This window comes from Lepidothrix coronata, unplaced genomic scaffold (genome assembly GCF_001604755.1).
Source record: "Lepidothrix coronata isolate B3197 unplaced genomic scaffold, Lepidothrix_coronata-1.0 Scaffold3, whole genome shotgun sequence".
NCBI lineage: Eukaryota > Metazoa > Chordata > Aves > Passeriformes > Pipridae > Lepidothrix > Lepidothrix coronata.
Window position 1 is genome coordinate 9719605 of NW_016690183.1, and position 24467 is coordinate 9744071.

The window sequence follows — 24467 nt, forward strand, 5'->3', positions numbered from 1 at the left end:
GAATCACCTCCTTCGACCTCCTGGCCACGCTCCTTTGGATGCAGCCCAGGACTTGTTTGCTTTTCTGGGCTGCGAGGGCACATTGCCGGCTCATGTTGAGTTTTTTGTCAACCATTACCCTCAAGTCTTTCAGCTCATCCTTCAGCTCTTCTGGCACTGGACTAACTCGGGGAGGGGTCGGAGCAGGGCCGAGGAGATGGCGGCCGGCCTCCCCGCGCAAGGAGCTCCAGCGAGCGGGCAGGCTCCGCCAAAGAGCCAAACCCCAGCCTTGGGCCGCCACAGCCCCGGCCCCTCCGCCCGCCGAGAGCCGGGGCGGGGCGGGTGGCGAGGGGCGGCGCCTCGGCGATCCCCGGGCCGCGCCGGGGGGAGGCAGCGGCGGCGGATCCGGGCCCGGCGGAGGCGGAAGGGGCGGGCGGACGCGGCCCTGACTCTGCGGGACGCGCGATGCTGGTGAGTGCGGGGAGGCCGCGGCGTTGTGTCGCAGCGAGGCCGGGCCCGGCCCGGGGCGAGGCGGCGGCGGCGCCGCGGAGCCGGCGGAGCGGGGCCCGGCACTGAGTCACGCCGCGGGGAGCGGGGGCAGGGGCGGCCGGGCCCGGCCCGCCCGCCCGCCTTTCTTCTCCCGGGCGCGCTCCCGGCCCCGGGGCGCGGGGGTGGCGGGGGCCGCTGCCCGGCCCGCTCGTGGATCCGGCCCGGGGAGCCGCGGGCCGGGCCGGGCTGGGCCGGGGAGGCCGCGAACTGCGCATTCGGAATGCATCGCCCCCGCCGGGGCGCGGGAGCGGCTGCCCCGGCCCCGCCGGAGAGATCTGCCTGTCCGCTCCCTCCTTCTCTGCCTCCTGCCCTGCCCCGGCCCTCCCTGCCCTGCCCCGTGACCGCGGCCCCCGCATGGCCGGGGCGGCCCCGGTGGCTGCTCCTGCCTTTCCGTGCCGTCCTGGCTGCTCTCAGAGCTCGGGCCCGTCCTCCCGGAGCCCCATGCCCTCACTGTGCCCCTCCTGGCCCCGGCACTGCCCACCCGAGCCGTGCCAGGCTCGTCCCAGGCCTCTGCCCTCATTTTTCCCTTATGAGCTTTTGTCCATAAGCTCACCGTAAGTGTTTAAGGGTGTTCACCCGCTTTCTGTCCTCCCTGTCCTTTTCTGTGCCTCTTCCTTTCACCCTGTTGTATTCCAGCCATCCCCAGAGCCCCAGTGACGCTCAGATCTGTCTAGGAGCTGTTTGGTTTTACCTAGAGAGATTCCCCAGTGTCCCCAGCACCATCCTGGCTGCTGGGGGATATTTGCCACAGTTCATTCTAGTCACCTTCTCCAGGTTTCTCTTGCTCTCAAGGACTGTGCACCAGGCTTCTCCGTGTTGCCGCCTACTGTTGTGGCCTTAGCAGAGAAGGTGCCCCCTTGTAACCTTTTGTTTGTCTGTTTGTGCATTTATCGCCTCCATCCAGATGACTACTCCTGCAGTTTTTGTCTTTTTAAATAATCACCTCATTTGTTTCCCAGTTACTTTGCCACTGAAATCTAACTGTGTCCTTATTGGGATCCTTTCCCCATCCTTCTTACTTCCTCTTCAAGTTCTATTCCAACACCATGATTATCCCTCTACTACTTTTCCCCTTTCAGTTTTCTTCCTCCCAGTAACCATTTCCTTCACCGTGTTTTTTTGCCCTTCTGATCTTACTTTCCTGTCATTAGAACCTTCCTTGTGATCTTACCTAATACTTTTTCCTTTCCACATACTCCTTTCCTTTGTAGACTCATATGCTGTCTCCCTGACTTTGTATTTCAATCCTTCATCTGTGCCTTTGTGGAGAAAGGAATTTAACCCTAGGTTATCTGTGTACTTGTCAGCACTGAGAAGGCAGAGATGACTTACTTGTTTTACCTTATTTTAATTTGTTTTGTTACTGACTTTCTCGGCAACCTGGTATAGGTGTTCATATGTAATCATATACCTTCGCCCTAAAACACACACATATCCTGGTGCTATTCAGGGAGGGAAAAGTCTGTATTGGAAATCCTTTTGGCAGGACTGGGAGGAATGGTCCGTGGGGGCCAGAAATACGTAGTAGCCATGTAACTTGAATTAGGCCAAATAATGTTTGTAATACCATATTGTGAATTGGTGCTTAGTTGATATGGAGTGTGTTTGGGATGCATCCTCTTTGGGAAAGTAGTAAGATAATATATAGGTACCTAGTTTTTACTCACAATGAACTGCTGTAAGAGTGTGTGTTAATGGTTAGGTGTCCGTCCATGCTGCATCGACACTTTGTATCTTCGATGGTGACTCCACTGGAAAGAAGTCTTTTCCCTCTGCTTTGTACCTTCTCTTGTATCTCAGTATTTGTTGTCCAACTTCTTATTTTATGTCTTTCTTAGCCACCTTGGGTCTTAAGATTGGTTACATTTCACAGTCATGTCACCACCATGTATCTGAGGTGCAGTTGAAACACTGGATCTACTTGTCCCATGGAGGCAGGATGAACACATTTGATTTCAGGAGTAACTTATACACCTAACTCGAAACCCCAGGTTTGATGCCTAGCGTTAACACCTTCATATTTTCTCAGCTGGCTACACACAGACCCTAGAAACTTGACAGCAGCTCAGAACAACTGAACTAGGCTTCTGATCTGAATTACCCCTCTGGAGGAAACTTTCCATTGCCTATCTAGAGATCGTGTAGAGAATACCTAAATTAGGCATATGCTTCCTGCTCCTTGGCTGACAAAATAGTTGTGCTGGTTTAGCTAATGACTCTTCTTCCACCTCACTCCTTTGTACACTGGTTTGAACTGGCCTTGTAACTCCGGCCTGTTACTGAGACTGTCAGCTTGAGAAAATCACATTGCTTTAATTCAAATAACTTAAATTCATTTAAGCAAAATGGATGCACATCCTTATTTAGATACTGCTTTGGGGGTAACTTTTTTTGAATTTAGCTTATTCTTAGCCTTGCTGAAAGTTCTTGAATTTTAGCTGTATTGTTATGAAAACAATACTGAGTCCTTTGAGAAAGTTTTCTCAGATATTCAACTTAAAATTTTTATCTTACATGTTACAATCTCTGAGTCCTTCTTTTCATCTGTAGTGTTTCTTAAGTAGTGCTTAGGTTAGCATAGCCACAATTATTTCAGTAGGGCCCAGCTTAATGATGAGTCATATCCTGGGTGTCAGTAGTTGTGTGAATTGGGAATACCTGGAATCTTCTCTCCTAGCTACTGGGAAGAGCACTGGTTTAGGAAACAGTGTGTGTCCCAGTGGGTAGTTTTCTGTCACTTTTCTTTTTACCCACAGAACCGCTGATGCCACAAGAGTGAACCTCTTCATGTCGCTGCCTTACATGTTCTCATAAATGCTGCAGGTCAAAATCAAATACATATTTTTTTAACTCAAACAAACTTTGACTACATTCCACTTTATATAATGCAGTGTTTTTCAAACCCCTCTTTATCTATGAGCCTCAGAGAAATAAGTGAAGGCTACTGTGAAAATAGGAGAATAGTAATTCTGCTTTGCACTTCAGGAAACTGGTATAGAGTCATATGTAATTTTTTTTACAAGAGTTGGAGTCTCTTATACTTTATCTCTCCAAAATTGCACTATTTTCTTTGCCAGTTGTATCCTGAACTTGTAAAAAGAAGCAGGTGATTCTCACCCTCTCTTCTGCTCTCATGTGACCCTGCCTGGAGCACTGCATCCAGCTCTGTGGCACCCAGCACAAGACATGGACCTATTAGAGCAGATCCAGAGGAGAGCCACAAAAGTGATCAGAGGGATGGAACACCTCTCCTATGGAGACAAGCGGAGAGAGTTGGGGTTGTTCGGCCTGCAGAAGAGAAGGTTCCAGGGAGATCTTATTGAGGCCTTTCAGTATATAAAGGGGGATTATAAGAAAGATGGAGAGAAACTTTTTACCAAGGCCTGTAGTGACAGGACAAGGGGCAAAAGTTTTAAATTGAAGAAGGGTAGATTTCAATTGGATGGAAGGAAGAAATCCTTTATTGTGAGGATGATGAGGCACTGGAACAGGTTACCCAGAGAAGTTGTGGGTGCCCCATCCCTGGCATTGTTCAAGGCCAGGTTGGATGGGGCTTTGAGCAATCTGATCTGGTGCAAGATGTTTCTGCCTTTAGTAGAGGGGTGAGAGTTAAGTAATGTTTAAATGTCTCTTCCAACCCAAACCATTTTATGGTTCTTGAATAAACTGTGTAACTTTGATGTGATGTTCTTCCAAAAACTCAGGAAAAAAATGTAGATTGTCTTCTTTTCTTACCCTTTTGATTGTTCTGGTTTTGGAGTCAGAAGGTTCACTGCTGTAACTCGGTGTAGCAGGCACAAGGCATTGCTTGACATCAATACTAAGAATAAAGGGTCAAATACATTTTCTCTGATGTCTTTGTAGTTACCACTAGATTTGAATATCGGTTCGATACCATTGACTTCATTTTTTCTTAAAATTAGAATTACATACAGGTGTTATAAAATGCTCCTTGTCTTTGGATTTCAGTAGATTTGCTCTGGTTAATGCTGCTATATGTCTCAAGTTTGGTGTTATTGTGAAGGAGAAATGGAAACTTTATTTACACATAGGATGGTGAGGATCATGATGATGTGAAGTCCTTGCAGTGTGGGCAGCTTCTCACTCTGCTCTAGTAGTGTACTTATCTTTTGAGGACACACATATGCTTCTTTTCTCCCATTTTTTGGAGGTACTGGTGGTTTTGATACTGGGACCCAGATGTATTCGATTCATTAATGTACAAGGTAGACAAAAGTTAATTTTTTGAACTTAAAGCAGGGATCTACAAGAATTAGGGTTATTAATAATTTAATTTCAGCCCTAGCTGAACTCAGAAGCTTCTTGTTTGTATTTTTAATTTGCATGCAATGTAACTTTGCTTGATGTTGCTCTGTGTGTTTAAGTTTGGACAATATCTTAATGTGGATTAGAGTTCAGAACTAAGGCTGCTGGTGTGACCTTAGTTCACCCTGTTTTGCTCTGTAATTTAAACTTAATTTCATATGTAAATTTGCAAGGTCCTCTAGTCTCACAGCAGTGGAGACTGTCATCTGAAAGTTTTATCTAAAGTTTGGAGGATTGAATTAGGGGAAAAAGGAGGGTTATAGGAAATATACTATTTTATTAGCTGTTAAGTGTTTTCATCTTACTTTTCATGGTAATAATAATTTCATGGGGAAATGCTCTACTTGCTTTTTGGTAGCTAAAGGATAAACTTTTCACAGTGCAATTCAAAATGCTTTTTTAGAATGCTTGCATTTTCTTAAGAAAACAGATTATTCTCATACTGTCCTTTATTCAGAGGTAACTTTGAAATAGTTTTGTTATCTCTGAAAGTGTGCCATCACTCCTTTGCTAGGGTGCCATCACTAATAGGGATAGTATAAAATCAAAATGTGTATCCTTAGGTAATTAAATTGATTTTGTTAGATTCTGATGCAGGCTTAGATTTAAAACTTAATGATGCAAACTTAATCAACAAGAAGGAGAATATAAATGTGGCTGTTAGGGATGTGTGTCAATTTTAACTTTTATGAAATTAAGTCAAATTTTTTCACTTCTGTACCAGAGGTGCCTGTTGCAGTTATCAGAGGTCAAAACTGATTAAAAGTTTGGTGAAAACAGTAACTGAATTTAAGCAGAACTAACATTTTGTGAAGTCTGAATTCTTTACTGAAAGTTAGGGCTGTTACAATTCAGATTGCATAGTTGAAGCATAGAAATTACATGCAAATCCCTTTCTAGACTTTAATGAGAAATTTCCCATTCTTTTTTGCACTGACTGTGTAAGTGAGTACGTGTGCCTTGTCAGTATTTAGGTGTCTGGAATGACTATGTGAGAACTGTACTGTTCATTGCTAGCAGTGGTTGCAGCATTACACCATAGTAGGACTCAAGATCACTATCACATATATCTGTGCACTTAATGCAGACCTGATTTAAAAGAAAAATAAGAAAATATAGAGGGGGCGGCTTTCACAGGTCATGATTTTGGAAATGAATGAGTAACTGTAACAGTCCTTGATAGTTGCAGTCTAGTGAAACATTAGTATGAAGGTGAATATAGGAGGAAGCTCTTCAGTATTTCAGCTGTGCTGTTGTGGTATATTTGAATGTCTGAAAATATCAGACTGTTTGCAAGATGAATTGGTGTGACCATCATCTTTATTTATAAATTGAAGTGGAAAAGGGCATTGCCTTGCTCAGTTGAGCTCTTGCGAAAGTACCAAGATGGAAGATGCGGTAAAATTAGCAACCTATTGGGAAGAGATTCCAGCCAGAATTGTTTTATGCTTGTTCGCAGCATGTTAATGTTGGTTTAAAATTGTCAGTATGAACTGCTACCTACCAAGGGCATGGGAAAACTCTGTATGGAAATACTTTTGCAGGTGAAAATTCCTGTTTGTGTCTTAACAGGTCAGTATAAAAGTGTGTGTTGTGGTGCACTGAGTGCTGTTAAAATGGTGGGGGATTTGTATTGTAGTTCAGAGGCGCTGTGGGTTCTGGTGAAGGTCATGCTGTGTCTGAAGCAAACTGTAAGACATACCAAGGTTTTCTTCGTGGAGATCAGTAGGATCATGGTATTTTAGCGTATTAGCTTGGATTTAGTTAAAGTTTGATGTCTGGTAAGAGCTTTTGGGAAAGCAGTTATGTGTAAGAGTTGTCCTTGCAGGATCATTAAGGGCTCTAAACTGGCTCCCTGCTGCTGTTGCTTTTTTTCTTTTTTTTTTTTTTTCTTTCTGAGGAAACAAGGGGTGTTATTCTGTCTTCTGCTTGGCATGTTGGGTATCTAGCTTTGAGTTTTCGTGGCTTGTCCTCCCTCATTTTCCTTTTCTGCATCTTCCTAACTGATTCAAGAAGTGTATCTTCATGTGTGTTGTCCTTCAGGGCTTATGCTTATTTGGGTTTTGTTTGGCTTTGTTTGGGTTTTTGTTTGCTTGTTTCATTTGGGTTTTTATGCAGGTTGTATCATATATATGATTTGAGCCAGAAAGAGAATGGGAATACTCAAGGCTCTTTGTTTTATTGTGGTGGTTTGACCCTGGCTGGGTGCCAGGCACCCACCAAAGCCACTCCATCAATCCCCTCCACAAATGAACAGGGGAGGGAAAATACAATGAAAAGCTCATGAGTTGAAACAAGGACAGGGACAGATCTGTCATTGATTACCCTCACTGGCAAAACAAACTAGACTTGGGCAAATTAATTGAATTTATTACTAATCGAAATTAGAGCAGGCTTTGCAAAGTAAAACAAATCCTAAAAACACTTTCCCCCCACCCCTCCCTCCTTCCTGGGCTCTACCTCCTGCCCCCCAGCAACGCAAGGAGACAGAGAATGCGGGTTATGGTCAGTTCACCACAGGCTGTTTCTGCCACTGCTCAGGGAGAGGAGTCCTTCACCTGCTCAGGTGTGGGATCCCTCCCGCGACAGACAGTTCTACATAAACTTCTCCAGCATGAATCCTTGCCATGGGCTACAGTGCTTCATGAACTGCTCCAGCATGAGCCCTTTCCATGGGGTGCAGTCCTTCAAGCACAGCCTGCCCCAATGCGTCATCCACAGGATCACAAGTCCTACCAGGAAACCTACTCCAGCATGAGCTCCTCTCTACACGGGTCCACAGGTCCCTGCCAGGAGCCTGCTCCAGCATGGAATTCCCATGGGGTCACAGCCTCCAGGCATCCACCTGCTCCTGTGTGGGGCTCCTCCAAGGGCTGCAGGTGGATCTCTGCACTCCTCCATGGGCTTCAGGGGCACAGCTACCTCACCATGGTCTGCACCTGCAGGCTGCAGGGGAACCTCTGCTCTGGCACCTGGAGCACCTCCTTCCCCTCCTTCTCTACTTACCTTGGTGTCTGCAGAGTTGTTCCACTCACATATTCTCATTTCTTTTTTCTCTGAGCACGTATACTTCTTAAATGTGTTATCCCAGAGGTGTTACTGCCATCTCTTATTGGCTTGGCTTTGGCCAGCAGAAGATCAGTGCTGGAGCTGGCTGGCATTGGCTCTGTGAGACATGGAGGAATCTTCTGGCAGCTTCTCACAGAAGCCACCCCTGTTGTCCTCCTGCTACCAAAGCCTGGCCACACAACCCCAGTAAACTTATGTAAACCTCTCTTCCTTCTTTTCAGTGCACTCATGTCTTGACTTGATTCTCTTTGCGTGATGTTGTTCTTTTCCTAATCCGCTGCCTTCCTTTTTCTGAAGTGTAAAAGCTGAGCATGATCAGTGTTTTAAGGAGGTATGAAGCTTATTATTACTGCAGGGCCTGTATCCTTTTTGTAGCACAGGAATATTGGAGCCCTTAGGTTAGAAAGGACATCTCAGTTGAGGAGTAATCTAAAAACTTTGTACGTAAGGATTACTTCATCAATGACAAAGTGAGCTCTCTTAAAGATGGCCAAGCAAAACTTGAAAAGTTTTGTCTGTACAGTTAAGTATGTAGTTCCCTTACCCTGTTTTCAAAGTTGATGTGGTAAAACTACTAGGAAACTTTTAAAGCTGAAGGGATTGTTAGTATTGACCAAAGTTTACTTTAGTGGCAATTACAGAAGGGAGAGTTTTCTTTTATGGAATACAACAGCAAACCTTGTCTAATCTAGATCTAGCCTTCGTTTATGAGGCAGCATGTACATGTTGGGTTTTGGCATGTTTCAGGGGTTTTTTTGTTAGCTATTGCATTACTGTAGTGAGATATCTGTTAAAAGCTGCAGGTCAAGGAAGACAAGGGTAAAGGAAGAAATAAAGGAAAAATGTTAAAGAGCTAATAAAAGAGTAGGCAAAGAGAAGTGAAAAACTCCAAGTTTCTTGATGCTCTTCTGAGGAAGAGTAATTGATGTTTTGGAAAAATCCTTGTAGTCAGGCATGCAGATTAAAACCATGTCATTTAAAAAGGCTTTTAGTGAACACAGTCATGCATAATTTAAGTAAATAATGCAAGTGTGAAAACTGCGATTCCAAGTTACTTCTGTATATTGTGTTTAAATTTGAAAATAAAAGTGAATTTAAGTGTCTTTCTAGCTGTGAAAAGCATATCCAGCTTTTGTTTTATTTTTTTCAGCTGACAACTATATCATTGGCACATGAAGTAATGTAGGAATGTATTCCTTATAATGCTTTAGATACCATTGATCAGAGCTATAACACATACAGGAGAAGGTGTGGGGAGAACACTGGAGCCCTAAACTAAGTTGTTGTTTGGGAGGTACAGTAGTAACTGCTCAAAATTTACACAAATTTACATGACTTGGTCTGAAATTACTGGCAAATTAAATGTACTTACTTCTACTCTATTTTTTTTTTTTTAATACTGCGCAGAATGTTTTTATCACCCAAAGACAACTTTTGGAAGGGAGGAGTGTATGCATGCATACATCTCTGCCTTTTTCTCATAATGAACTGAATTTAACTCTCTTGAAAATAAAATGAGCTAAAGCTTTTCACACTACATGTAAATCAGTATTTTGTAATAATACAGAGGAACTGAACATTGTAATTTTCATAATTTGTCTCTTAAATATCTTTATTGAAAGATTCTAATATTTCTCTTCTGGTACTGATGTGATTTCTGGAATAACCAATTTTTCACAGTAGTTGTGTCATTTTGCTGGGGCACTGTGAAAATGTCTACTATAGACAGATTCTCCAGATGTTGATTAATTACACATTTGTAGCATGTGAAATGCTAAGGATGTTACACTTCCTCCTAGTCTTGCTTTAAGGATTGTGTCACATGCATAAACTGCCTGCCTAGTTTATATTATTTTATTTATATTTAGTGACCTAAAATATTTCTGGACAGAAATGTGAGTGCTAAATAATGTTGCATGCAGGACCATGGCCCAACTAAGCTGTGTTAAAATTTTGAGCTCATAATGGTAACCTCAGCTGGAATCAAGTAAACACAAAATTAATTTGCAGGTACATGGATATGAAAAGTGTCTTTGAAATCATAAATTGTGAGTGCAAGTGATTATAGGGACAAAATAGAATTACTTCTCACGTCTCCTCTCCATCAAACAAATATGTGTTGGAATGAAGGTTACGTCCTTCAGGAGTCAAGAGACAATTTTTTAACCTGGAAAAAATTTCCAAGAAATAGCTTACACATTGTGAAGGCAAAGAAGTAAAAGGTGAAAGCAAACAGCTTTTAAATCTCTCCCCACCTTGTACTTAAATATTTATACTTTTGTAAGTATATACTTACATAAGTATACAAGTATATACTTATGTATACCTCTCCCAGCGCTTACATCTAATTAATCGTGTAGATTGTATCTTACAGGCTAACTAGCAGCAGAGGGAGATGTATTGTTGTTAGCTCTGTACATTGCATTTGCATGCCTTTTTAAAAGGCATGTGTTTGCATGACTTCAAGAGGAATCTTAAAGCTGGTTTGTAATATGGGTCATTGGCAGTCTCCTATCTGTGAAACTGTCCCTGTTTGGTAAGAGAGGATATATGAATGTTAAATTGATTATTTTGGGTACAAGAGGTGTTTGGTGTTAATTTTTTGGTATGTTTTGTTTCAAGCTTAAAGCTGAAGACAATAAATCTGCCTTTGAATGCTTACTTTAAGGCAAAAACAAACCAAATGTTTTGATATGGTAATACTTAAGGGTCACTTCAACTATAGCCATTTTGAAATTTATGTGAGCTAGAGTATAAACTAGCATTCAGTATCTTATGTTGTTTTTAAAGTAATACAAGAACAAGCAAACAGTTTGTGCTAGACCAAAGGTTTTGTTTAATGTGCTTCTGTTTTAGTTTCTTGAAAATACTTGTATGCTTGTGTCATATAGCATTCAATCAATGTTGAATATCTTGGGTCACTTGAGTAGTTGCCTTGGCTCAGTGTAGTGGTAGCAGAGACTTTGAGGGGAATAAAACTGTTCAGGAACGTTATTGAGTGTTGCCATTTGTTGAACACAAGAGCATCTGTTGAATTTCTGGATCAGACTTGCTGAAATACAGCAACAGGAGAGCAGGATAGAGTAAGTTATAGGAGTCAGGCTGGAAAAATGGGGAGGAAAGAGCTTGCAAAAGGAATTTCATGCTGCATTTTTAAGGGTGTGACTGTATTAAACTTACTCCTTTTTCTTGTCTTTTGAAGCCAAAGATTAAACGTTCGTTATGCTTTTTTCTTTCAGCACAGAAAGATATTTTGCTTTTAGCAGCCATTAAAGTGAACGTGGTTCACTGCCTCAGTTTTTACAAAAGATACCAACCTGCACCCACTGTCCAAATGAACTGGTACTCTGTTTTTGTTACTGAGAAACTAGCATTCAGTTTTAGAAAATGAATATGAGGCAGTGTACAGAGATGAAATTCTGACTTTTTACACATGCCTGTAAACTTTGGAAACTTCATAACACTAAAGGTCTTTGAACTTATTTTTAATGACATTCATTCCACAATAGCTTATTAGTGAATCTTGCTTCTCTTCTCTAATGTGTTTGTTTTCAGTATGATTAAATCTGGTCACCTTAGCTCATGCTATTAGACATGACAAGAATGTTCTCTTCACCTCTGAAATTAGACAGGAGATAAAATACTTGGAAATTACTAAGTCTGGGATCTGTTCCTGTCTGTATCTTTTAAAAAATGCCATCTGGGCTCTTGGGTCAGCTGGGAAACCTTGCTGTGGACCTGTAAGTTCTTTCTGGGCCAAGAAGCTGACAAGTTCAAATTCTATCTGTAATTATTGAAGTAAACTACCTTGAAATCTGTAATTTAGAAATAAGGGGTTGTGGGAGAACAGCAGGTGATGCAAAGGCCTTGGAGCAGTGAAGCTGAAAGTTTTGTTGTATTAGGACACAAAAATGAGATACTTCAGCAGATGGCTTGAGATGCTGTAAATCTGGTGGAGTTTATTATGTTTTGTAGATAAGAGGGTTAACTTTGGCATTTTCCTAAAGGCCTCTTCTAGCATACAAATCATTTTCCTCCTAGGGGATACCTAAAAAAATACCCTTAATTACTAGATTATCAGTGAAAACAAAACCACTGTTTTCTAACACAGTGTGTTTCCTTGCATATGAGGCTTGTCATGATGTGTATCCTCAAGTAATGAAAAAGAGGGAATAACATTTTCTTCAGTCCTTCGAGGCTGTTCTAAAGTGTTACCTCCGTTTGTTTTGTTTGACTGTTTTAATTGCAGTACCTGAATGGAGAGTTGAAAGATTGGATGGTGTTGAACAGTCATATTGCTGCATCACACTGCGTATATATTGTCTGGAAACTCCAGGGGTAATTTTCTTCATGTAAATATAGTTGGCCTGAAGCTGTAATGAAATCTGGATTCTCTGGTCCAAAGCTACAGAGGGCATGTTGCAACTTGGGCAGGTGGTCTTATCCTTGAAGCAGGTCAGCAACAAGTCTGATCTGTTTGGGCAAGAAAGCACAGTGACGGTCAGTTCAAGACCAACTTGTGCAGAAGTCCTGCCAACAGCACTTTGCAAGGTGAGAGATCCCACTGATGTAAAGGTTACGACTTAATGACGAGGTTTTAATTCACCTGTAGCAATTCACCTTGTTCTCGGCAGTTGTGCATGGCCTGGGCACTGAGAAATTGAACTTAGGAACTCTTTCTCCCTCTTTTAAGTTTAGCCATTGGGAAGGTGGGTGAAGAGATGCAGAGTTACTACTGTGGACCAGATTTGACCTTCAAGAATTGTTTGCCTAGGAAAGGGTTTTGTGTGTGTGTGATACACAAAAATAGCACTTTTCATATTAAATACAATTTCAGATTTTCACTGGGTGTTTGTGTATAATAACAGTGGTGCTGAGTTACATAGCCTTGTTTTACCCCTTCTCTTTCTATACATTTAATATCATAACTTAGTTTAACCACTAAGTACAAATGGTCGCGTTCATAAATATGCTTTTGTAGTCGAAGTATTCCTATGTATTGAAACTTTTATTGCTGTTAAGGTAATATATTAATAATTACCTTACTATTTTTCTGCGCATGAAAAAATCTGCAAAAAAATTAATAGTAGCTTCATCTATTGCTCTATTTCATGGTTGTATTAACTAGTAATTAACTGGAAGAGGTAAATTATTTGAGCCTAAGAAGTGAGATGCTGTCATTCTGCTGGCTACACTTTCTGCTAGCTAACAAGGGGTCGGCCTTTTGTTATAAACTTTTATCCAGCAGTCAAGTGTTTTGTATTAGGTACACCAAAATGTGTTCACTAAAATGCGCTCTAAATCTAGACTGCTTGCTTTTGGCAGATTGTTGAGAGCAACAGTCAGTTAATTTTTGCACACATTCATGGTAGAATTGCAGATTTGTAACTGTGTCTTCTCTTACTTCTGTAGAGAGTTCAAATAGTACCAGATTTAAGGAATCAAAAAGTTTCTGCTCTCCTGGATTGTAGACATTTAATTAATTTTCTTGCTTTGCATTGCAACTTATGATCATAGTCCAAGATTGTGGGTGTGTAACATGCACAGAGTATTTCCCTTAGTGGAGGTGAGTGGCAACTCCTGGACCTTTGTTCTTCCTGGTTTTCGTTTCTCAGTTGTGAAAGTCCTTCATCATTAGTACCACAGCAGGTTCGATTTCCAGAAATTAAAGAAGTTAAATACAAACAAGGTATCATCTAGTTTACACTTCAGCATTATGATGCATTATTCTCATCTGTCTTTAATAACGACTTTGCTGTAATTACGGAAGGAAAACAACAGGGATGAATTTTAGGTGTGTGTTTTCTAAGATATATATTGATTGAATTCTTGTTTTTCCACCTAATTCTCTGAGTAATTGTTACCCATAGAAAAAGAAAAATTAACTACATAAACAGTTGTATGTCAGATTAAAATGAGACAGTACTTGTTGCTGAGACTGACATAATGAAAGTATTTCTCTGTGTATCTACTTAGAGCTTGAGATTTAAATGCTTACAGGTAATGGGAAAGTAAAGGACTATTAGGAGTGGTAATTTCTGTGTTCCTGTAGTAAGACAGTCATTGGCTGAAAAAAATGAAGAAATGTCTTGATCTTAGCTGGTCTTTTTAGGGTCCAGGAGAAAAGGCAGAAGAGAACTACAAATAATTGGGTGGGGTTCAAGGAGGGGGTAACACAATACTTAATCTTTAAAACTCTGTGAAACCTGGAGTGGAACATGTAGTAGCCTGGAAGTGGCTGTGAGAAAGCACCTCTGACTTACTGTAGATCCTGAAGGAATATCTTTATATTCTGCTGTCAGAAGCCAAAAACAAATAATAGGATTTATCTAGTCTTGACCTATACTATCTTTGAAATTATGGAAGTGTTCATATGAGCCTTTGATGACAGGTTTATCATAAAGCTGTATTGTCTATAGAAGAACGGAAAAACATCAAGTTTCATTGTGTTCTGAGTATTTCAGTCAATGAGCTCTAGGGTACAGAATAACAGGATGGTTTGGGCTGGAAGGGACCTTTAAAGATCATCTAGTCCAGTCTCCTTGCCTTGGGCAGGGACACATTCCACTAGGTCAGGTTATTCAAAGCCCCATGCAGCTCAGCCTTGAACACTGTCAGGGTGGGTGTCCACAACTTCTCTGTTTCAGTGTCTCATCATCACCCTCACAGTAAAGAATTTCTTCCTTCTATTCAGTCTAAATCAACCCTCTTTTAATTTAGAACCATTGACCCTTGTCCTGTCACTAGTTGCTGGTAAAAAGTCATCTTTCTTATAAGCTCCCTATATAAATGGAAAGGCTGCAGTAAGGTTAAGTTGGTCCTGACTTATTAAAACTCTTATTTTTGGGCTAATTTTTTTTATTGTGCTACCATCTTTGTTATTTTTTTATATCTTAATTTCGTTGCTTTGGTGGATAAGACGTGATTCCATGTTACTGGAAAAATATTTTTATGGACTTATGTAAAAATGGATCTTCTTTGCTTGATGTTTTTAGTGGTCCCTTCCAGGTGACTGTTTTCCTACCCTGTCATTTAATGAAGTTGATGAATTGATAACCATCTTTTCACTATGTCCCAAACTATGGTCACCTAAGACTCATTGGAGTAGTGCATTTTCTTAGTTTCTGATTCTTTCATTCACAGTTCACACACTATTTATTCTGTGTACTTCCCTTAGTAGTTCCTTCTTCCCACCACTTTTGACTGCATGTTCTCTTGCTGTTAAAATTACATGAAGGAAGTGGTGTTCTTTTACTTAGCAAAGAAATCAGTGTAAGCATGTGTTTACCAGATGGAAAAATTCTCTGCTTCCAAAATACCTTGGACTTTCAGGTTACCTGCAATAGAATCTCAGGTCTGGAGGAGTTACTGATAACTCTTTCTTTCAAGAAGAAGTTATTTGTAGTATCTTCTGGTTAATCTTTGATATCCATTAGTATGTTTGTTAAACAATGAGCTACCACAGAACCCGGAGTTGGAAATACTGGAGTTTTACTGTTGTATGGGGAGGAAACACTTCTTGATAAGATAGTGTTTGCTGCTTGGAAAGATTTTTACTGTTATGTTTTGTTACTAGCATTAGGATTTTGTCGTCAGCTGCCCTGACCTAAGTACCTGCAGCCTTTGGGCAGCTCTGGGCACTAACTGTCCCATTTTCTAGTGGATTGCTGAATTGCAAGATTACATTCCTTGCTTTTGGTATTTCAGATCTCATCTTGGATTTCTCATCTATGTAATTGACAATGTTTCAATGAAATAATTAATTTTGTATCCTTAATGTGAATGAATTTGGACTGTCATATAAGGTGTATATTTTCTTTTCCTCTTGCAGGTTATCTTCCTGGGAAACATCACTTCTTGCATGTAAAGAATATCTCACTGAGTTGCCGCAACTGAGTTTAGAATGTTACTTGACTTGTGATTCTGATGGAGGAATAACCAGATCTCAGGCTGCTGCACTGGAAGACTTTACAGGAAATACAAAATGTCATCGAATAGGAGTCAGAACCCGCATGGACTTAAACAGATTGGTCTTGACCAGATATGGGATGACCTTAGAGCTGGAATTCAACAGGTTTACACCAGACAAAGTATGGCAAAATCCAGATACATGGAACTCTACACGTATCCTAATGCCTGTGACAGTTAGTACCCTGCTAGTAGATTAGAGATAGCTTTTTACTTCTCAAAACTCAAAATTGCTTCATAACCATTGGACTTAATGGCTTTTAAGAATACTTATTTTTATTTTGAAGATTGGCCTTTTCTATTTAATATTACTGGCAAATAAGCAGGAACATTCTGTTATTTGGAAAACTGACTTCCGTAATTATTATGACTGCCTCTGTATTTCAAGTTTGATTACTATTATTTTTGATAGAGCAGATGTTTAAAGTGATTTTATTAATAGGTGTAATTTTGAGTCCACAATACACACAAAGAAAACAGAAATTCTTTTTCCTTTATATGTTAGTCTCTGGCATTATGCTGCAGGTCTTAGTGGTAATAATGTCCAGTTACCTGAAAAATTTTTCAAATGTCATCCTCAAAGTAATATGTGTCCAGTGGATTTCTCTTCAATTCCTAGCTTGCATCAGAGAGCTGTTTTCCTGTATCTTCCCATTCTGGGAGTGGTTATAAGATGCTAAAAGGGGAGTTAAAATCCTTGTGTGAGTGTGCTGGAAGATTGTAGGAAGCTGTTTTCTGTCAGGTAGTGCATAAGGATCTTTTAAAACTAATTTGAAAGAGACACGTGTCTTGTGCTATATTATAGCTTCAGTGTTTGACTTAAAGATTTTATTTAGAAAGTGAGAAATTCTTTTATATTCCACCTATACAGTGGCATGTAAAAGGATTTGGTGAGAAACCACCTTTGTTTTGCATCTGTTATGTTGCACTGACTCTCGTAACCTTGTATTGCTCTGTAGAGTAAGTACTGCTTGAGGAGGTGGTGGTAAGTTGTGGTAAGTAAGGAGGTGGTTGCTAAGTGTGTAGACATATGATAGAAGTTATGACTGAATACATTTCATATCTTCCTTTAAGTAGTTCTGCTATTTTTGTTTATCAATTTTTAGAGTTGCTTTATTTTAACAAAGTTATTGTTCTGATACATAAACTAACGTCTAAAGCTGTTGTTGGCACTGAGTGCAGCATATGAAATTTTAGTCTGTGTTAATTTTTTTGAAAGGGCAGAGCTTTTATAAAAGAAGGAGGAGCTGGAAGGCTATAAAGCAATCAATTTGGCAGTTCCTTGGACTTTCTAAGGAGGTAGAAAAGTTTTTCTGTACATGTAATCTCAGCATCAATGTGTAATCTTACCCATCTGTGCCTGCAGAATCTATGCTTCCGGAGGTGGTGGGAAGAACCCTGATCGGTCTGCTGAGTGTTTCTAGGATACTTCTTTAATAGTGGTGGGAAGATGTAATAACATTTGTTTCGGGTCAGACCTTTTACTAAGACTTAAAATTACTGATTTCTTGCAGCGCTAGGTTCAACATTGTTCTTGACTCAGTGAAACCAGTCTGCAAAAGTTGAATGTCTGACAGAAACTTGTCATGTGGTAGAACCTCTGAGAGAGTTTTTTCTTCTGAGTGCCTTTAATATATCCTTATTTGTGAGGTCTGTTAAGCAGGGCAGCTGAAGACTAGGTATTAAATATAATGGTAAAACACTTTTTTTTTTTTTTCTTCTCCTGATGTTCTCAAATATTCTTGGAATGAAGCTGTAAAAGGGATATACTGTCTATTAACTAGTCATTTTCTTCCCATTGCTTCTTCAAGGAGTGGTCGGGTTCAAAACTAAGGACTGTTTTTGTTGCTTTCATAAGTGAATTAATTTAGTGGATAATTTTGTTGGTCAAGTTTGATTTGTGGATTAATATAACAGTTTGATAACTCAGAATATTTGACACTGGTTAGGCTGAGGTTTTCATCTACTATGAAGATAATAATGCATTTTGCATCCTATACCATGTGCACATGTTCAAAAGTTGTGCTTAAAAGATTACTCTCCTTTCAAATGCAGTAACTGTAACATATTTGCTCAGTCTTTGTGTACAGCAAGTCCAGTAGATTGATGGACTTTTATTTCAGGAAGCTCTGCCTATTGAACAGCTTAGTTTGGAAAGCAGAACAGATGCGGATGAGTTTCAGCTGCAACTGTAATTGGTCTGAAGATCAGCCCTACTTAAAGGATGCTAGGTCTTGTGCAGTGGGCACTTCAGTCTTCCCTCATCCTCTTTTGTCCTTTTCCTTCCTTCCCATCCCCCGTTTTTTCTTTTTTTTGTCAGGGTATGAAATGGATTCAATTTCATCCCTCTGATTTATAAGCAGAGGAGAACCATGCATACAAGCAAACTTGCCTTTAATCCTGTATCTGCTATTAATTTTTCAGTCAAAATTGATTGGAGATGTAGAAGGTTTTATTGTGCCTTGGTCAAGTGCATCTGGAAAAGAATTAGAATAGTTATGCAATTCAAAATGTTTGTATCTCTATCACACCTGCACTAATTTTCTTTATTCAGTGTCTCTTTTTGTGAGACACTAGAGTCAATCTCTGAGTACAGGCCAGAGTTTGTACTTTAGGTGGGGTTTTTTTCCCCTTCATTTCAGTGGGAGAAGAAAGACGTTGGTTATTTCAGGGCTTTTCTAGATCTGAGAATACTGAGGTGAACCAAAAATCTTTCCTCTCAATGGTGGTTACCAAGGTTGTCATCCCTCCTTTTTCTAACTACAATTTATTTGTGCTTTTGATTGCAGGATGCGGGGTTTTTTGTCAAGTTTTTTTGTCAGATCAGATGATCATCTGTTTCTTTCTTGTGTGTTTTGTTGTTCTGGTGTTTGGGCTTTTTTCCCTATATGTGGGATTCTTGAAAATGAAATCTGGATGCTTTTCTGTTCCTTACCCAGATATCAAGTGATTTCTAGTACTGAAGTGCCTGATATCTCCTACAGCAGTAACTAACATCATCTGACAGCCTGTATTACAAGCTAGCATAGAATTATGTGCCAAGCGTTGACTTCATGCAGAAAAGAGAAATAGTCAATAAAATTAACTAGATTTCTCGGAACAGTAGATCTAACAGCACTACTAATGTGAGTGAAGGGCCTGTGTACCCTATTTTCAGTTTAGTGACAATTAGTTTATAGGCTGTGAGCCACGGGACTAGCTTGTTAAAGTCAATGTTAGAGCAGTATATATAGACAGAACATCTCTCAGCAGCATTTAGTCTATTTGGAGGAAACTTCAGTTAGACTGTCCAGGAGAGGACTGTGTTTGTGTGTAGCAAGTTGCCAGTTTCTATTTTGAATTGTTAGTTGAAGACCTATTACTTTGTTTACTAGAATTATTCTTACTTAACTTATTTATATTGCTGTAAGTCACTTGTCTTTATGGCCACCTCTTCTTAATGTCACCTGACAATGATTAAATAGTCATACATCTTGTGTTATTTTCTTTTTTTTTTCTTTTTTGCCACAAGGTGATGCCTGTTTTTCAAACTAATCTTATGGTGAGCCTGCAGTTTATTTTCCTGAGGCCTCGTGGTATGAGAGGATGAATTGGGATTTTCTTACATTTATATTTAATGGAGAGAATGAAAGGATTTTGTTAATTTTCTTGTTTTATGTATCTTAAGCAGATTCGCAGACCAAGTACTAGACTGTCAGAAAACTTTCCTGCACTATTAAAGTAGCATAATTTTTCACAGTGACTTAGACAAAAAAATTAGTTAAAATACTTATTTTTTTTGTCCAAGCACACATCAACTTACCAGTTTTCAGATATGAGTGATGAATGGAAAGATTAGTGTTGTGCTTCTATTTTGTATGTGTGTACTTTTTTTGAAATGCCAAAATTACCTTTTTTTTACATAAACTCAGTTTAATATTTAAAGAAAATTCAATTGGGAAAACTAAGACTGTTTAAAGATTCCAAATGCCATTAATTTACAACAAATAAGATTTTTCTTTACATGAAGATGTCTTAAAATCTTTTCATTGATAAGGATAGTTTACTATACTGTGGAAAGTGTGGTGTGGTTGTTTTGCTAATACATAAAATGAAGTGTCCAGATTGCAGTGTCTGGATTGGCTTTCAGAGTCTTTCTAATGTGTACATAAAAATTACCAGTGATACATTTGAGTAGTTGTTTGGCATAATTATCATATAGCTCTTATGTGAAAATTTGAAGTAAAATGACTGAATTTACTATGACTTAAAATTTACTCAAGTCACCTGTAAATTGGATTTTTCAAATGTGTTTCTTATATTATTCTGTTATTAGCCATCATTAGTAATTATTTTCAAAATAATTTTTTAAAGTATTTTAAGGTTAGGCTATTCTTTTACATTTCATTATTTTATGAAATCCTTGTTTCAAAATTTGCTTATTGTGATTCAATTTTTTTTACTTATTTACTTATTTTAACAAAGAGGTAGTTACTGATTATCCATTGGACCAAATGTAACTAACTGTACATCACAAAAGGTTACTGTAATTGTTTTATAAGGTGGGATTTTTTTTTTCTCGGATATTGGCAAGTGGTAAAGGAAAATACTATGTTAAACATTAAATAATTAAGTGTAGTATGCTTACATTTTAAAAATACCAGATGACTCAGGATAATCTGTCTGTTCATAAAATAGAATGTATAAATATAGTTAGCAATTTTTTTGCCTCTGGATAGATTCAGCACCAGTAGCACATGTTGCCCAGTCAAAACCATGAAGCCCTTCTCTTGCCATCCATTTGTAGTTGCTTCTATTGCAATCCTTTTCCTAGTGGCTTTCACTTGAATTCCTGTATTTTAGTAGGATTTTTACTCAGCACATGCATACTAAAACTGTGAAAATCCTTATTTTCTAATTACATGAATCTGTTGTTACCAGGCAGCATGGTATGTTCTTGTGGGGTTTTTTTGTCTGAACAGATTATTTTGCTTTTTCTGATACTGAGAAGATACTGAGGTGTTAGGGCATGCTTTTTTTTTTTTTTTTTTTAATCTTGGAAACTTCCACTTTGTCTCGAGTTTTTGTCACTCTAAGACATCCTTTCACTTCAATGTCAGATTGTTTAAGGTCACTTTGGTGCATCAAAGCAGCTTCTGCTGTCTGCTAGTATTAGTCTTGCTTACTTTCAATACTCGATTTCGTAGCATTTATCATGTGCTAGTTAAGGCTTGTGTGGAACACGAAGGTAGAAGTAAATGTATTTGTTTACATGTTTGAAGGGTACATAACGTGTGGAAAAGTAGGTATCATTCTATGGATTTGTGTGTAGTTACAAAAATGGCAGCTTCAGTTTGAAAGAAGGGCAGAATATGTTTATATTAATCATTTCCCTTTATGTCCTCTTCCACAGTGATCGCTTGCTGTTCTACTTTGCTTTTTATAGTAACCAATAATATTCTGTACAAAACCAACCTCTGTCAATGCAACGACAGCTAAATTTAAAAGCAACCTCAGTTACAGTGGATCTTACATTTCCTGGCATTAAGACTGTACACTTTGTTTATGCATTTGGCTTTGAAAATTTGTGTTTTTCTTGTAACTCAGTGCTTCTCTGTGATTCTTTTGAGTTTATGCCATGAAGAGGGGAAAAAAGAAGTTATCTATTAGTCTTCAGATAGCTTTTGCTGGAAGTTTCTCTGATCTCAGACTTGTAGAAATGTGTCTGAGCTGAGTTATGCCTGGATTTTCATAGCAGCTGCACAGCTGATGCTGTAATAGCTCCTTCAGTCTCTGCCGCAGTCCTTCCCTGACTAAAATGGTTTGACTGAAATGGGATGGTTGAACAGCAATTGTATCAAATCTAAATACTTAGATGTATCAATTAAGTCTAGAGACTTAATTGCTTTGTAACACAAGTGGTGAATGTGTGGGGTTGGGGAAGGGATCTTAATTTGTTTCTTTGTTTGTTTTCTTTGAACTGTTTTGTGGAGGTAACCCTTCCTTACTGAATGATGAACCAAACATACATCAATTCTCTTGATGATACCTTCTTGAAAAGAATGAAGGTTTCTGGGTTTTTTGTTTTACTGCTGCTCCTCACAAAGCTAAAGTGAGTGTTTAAAGCACTTGTTCTGAAGATTGATTGCTTTTTGACAACCTTATAATTTCAAGAACTTTTGCAAAATTCCTTAATCTGTTTGGCTTATGAAACATTAAAGTCATGTAGGTATGTCTCTTAGCAGCTTTACTTATGCCCGAGGTGGCTTTGTGAGGTTCACACAGCCTCATCTTCTGGATTTCAACAGAAGTTGAGTGGCTTTAATTTAAAGAAAATATGTAAAGCTGTTCTTTAGTAAATATAATAGGCTGTATTGTTTGTATTAGAAGTGGTTTTACAAGAATACAAAACTTCCATAATCGTTCCTAGCAATTTTCTTATCAGTATTATCAGTATTTTCAGTAACTTTCTGTATGGTGTTCTTGCATGCCTTTGGTGTGATCTAGGAAAAATACTACTTTTTCACAGAAGTGGAACTAATTTCAACTTAGTCCTGTTGACCAGCCATTAAACATAGAGCATAGAGTTAATTATTGCTTAAGATCTGTGAAATAGCAAATTTATGTCTAAAACTGATGTTTATAATAAAGAGACTAGATGTAAAAACAGAGAAATTTTGGTAGAGCGTTCAGCTTTTGTTGTTGTTGTTGTTGTGGGCTTCCTCCTTTTAAAAAGCTTAGTTGTCATTTCTCTCTGCACTATAGTTTGTGCTATGTTGTGTTAATTCTGCTTCCCTTTCAGTTCCTTCAATTTTACATATCTGTTCCTCAACAGACTTCTTCCAGTTATATGAATTTTTCATAGGAAAATGGAAAAACTGTGGGGACCCAGCTGTACTGCTGAAAGAGGAATCAGTTATTACCTCAGCAGAACTGTTTTCTTTTTTAAAAATTTAAGACTAAGGACTCGTGCAAAACTGAGCAATTTGCACCCATCGGTGTAAAGTCTGACTGCTTTCCTGTTGTGTATTGAATTACAAAACTGATAATTTTCCTCATATAATTTCTTTTTGCAGTTGCTCTTGGACAAAATTTAAAAAAAAAAAGCTGTATGGAGTACTTTGGTACTTTTCTGGGGAGGAGAGCAGGTTAGAGCTGAGCATGGCGTGCTCAAGCTTGCGTTTTGATGGCATACTTGCCCAAAAAATATATGGACTGTTACTGAGAGAGCCTGTTTCACTTCCCTTGTGTGGACACAGAAGTTCAGATCTGTTGAGCAAAGGATCTGGGAACAGGGACAACAGTTAGTTGTAGTGGTGGTTACTTCCTTAGTCCAGATGACTGATGGCCTGCATGAGCTCTCATGCTACTGAAAAAGCAGTTGCCAAGGAAGCTCTCCAGGTGGGTTGTGGAAATGGTCTTATACAAGATGGCTTGGAGGCATGGGATTTTTTTTTCCCCTTTGCTCTGCTCACCTTTAGAAACTGAGCCAAGGAAGTCAAAAGTAGTGTCAATTATACTGATGACAAAGGTGTTAAAATTAATTTGTCTTTGGCTATTTTTTGTATCCCATTTCGAAAAGTATTATAGGAGAATAACATTCTGAAATAGATTTTTCATCTTGAACAGCACAATGCTGAATCATTTCATAAACTTCCTTGCAGTCTTCTTCCTTAAATTTTAATTTAGATAAGTAAATGTCATTTCTCCTTCACTGTAAGGAAGGTGTAGAGGTTAGAGGACATTGATCTCGATCTGTTCCTCCTATAGATGGTTTGTCTGCTGGGCCAAATCTGAAGTTCAGCAACCAGAAGCTTGGGGACCAGCACGGCTTCACTGTGGTGCAAACTATTCTACTGATGAATTTACTTCTCTGCTTATTGTAGTTGGAAATTGCTATGCAGCATTGTGCAAACACCCACAAAAAAGTTTCCTGATAGCTGTTTGTGTATGTATATGGCTTCTAGCATACAAAGCATTGAGGGGATTATTTTGCCTTCTGCAACCAAGAATTCTTCTCATAGTGTTCCCCTTGTTATTCTGAGATGGACTGTCATATACTTTGTTGTAACAGCACAAATCTGATTTTGTTTTGAATATGTCAATCTTTCTGTCAGTGGCTGGCTTTAGCAGATGGGGACACAGATTGTAAACAAAGTGTGAGAGAGCATTCTTTTAGATGTAGTATGTCAAAGAGTTATTTACAATTGCAAACAGCCTTCTGCACAGGCAAACTAACTTCAGTGGGACTTGTATAGAACAACTATATTAGAGAATTTCAAAAGTGCTGCCTTGAACCCTTTGACTAGCAAGTCTCAAGCTGGAATAAAAGACAAAGATGGGCGTTACTGATATTACTTTCGTTCGGCTTGATTACTGTCAGGGATGGACAAAAAGTCTCAATCTCTCTCAGTATTTACAAGGAATCCTGAGTTTTAATAGTAAAATGTATGGAGTTAGGAAAAGGCTTATGCCTTCTAACCTTGGTATTTATTTTTCTGAAGGTTGTTGTGATTGTTTATAGAGGTGAACAGAAGGAATATTTTTCGTCAGGCACTACTCTCAAAGCTGCAAGAATTACCCATCAGCTAGACAGT

At 39.2% G+C, this 24467-nt stretch overlaps 1 protein-coding gene across 1 annotated transcript in view; it reads left to right on the forward strand.

The window, feature by feature from the left end:
* The first annotated feature begins 361 nt into the window (after window positions 1-361).
* The window catches only part of CUL1 (cullin 1), a 52768-nt gene continuing 28662 nt past the window's right edge, over window positions 362-24467 (forward strand). Inside the window, exons 1-2 of the mRNA XM_017822543.1 lie at window positions 362-450; window positions 15755-16047. Coding sequence (XP_017678032.1) covers window positions 15908-16047 — 140 coding nt within the window. The 5' untranslated portion in view covers window positions 362-450; window positions 15755-15907. The remainder of the gene's footprint in view (window positions 451-15754; window positions 16048-24467) is intronic.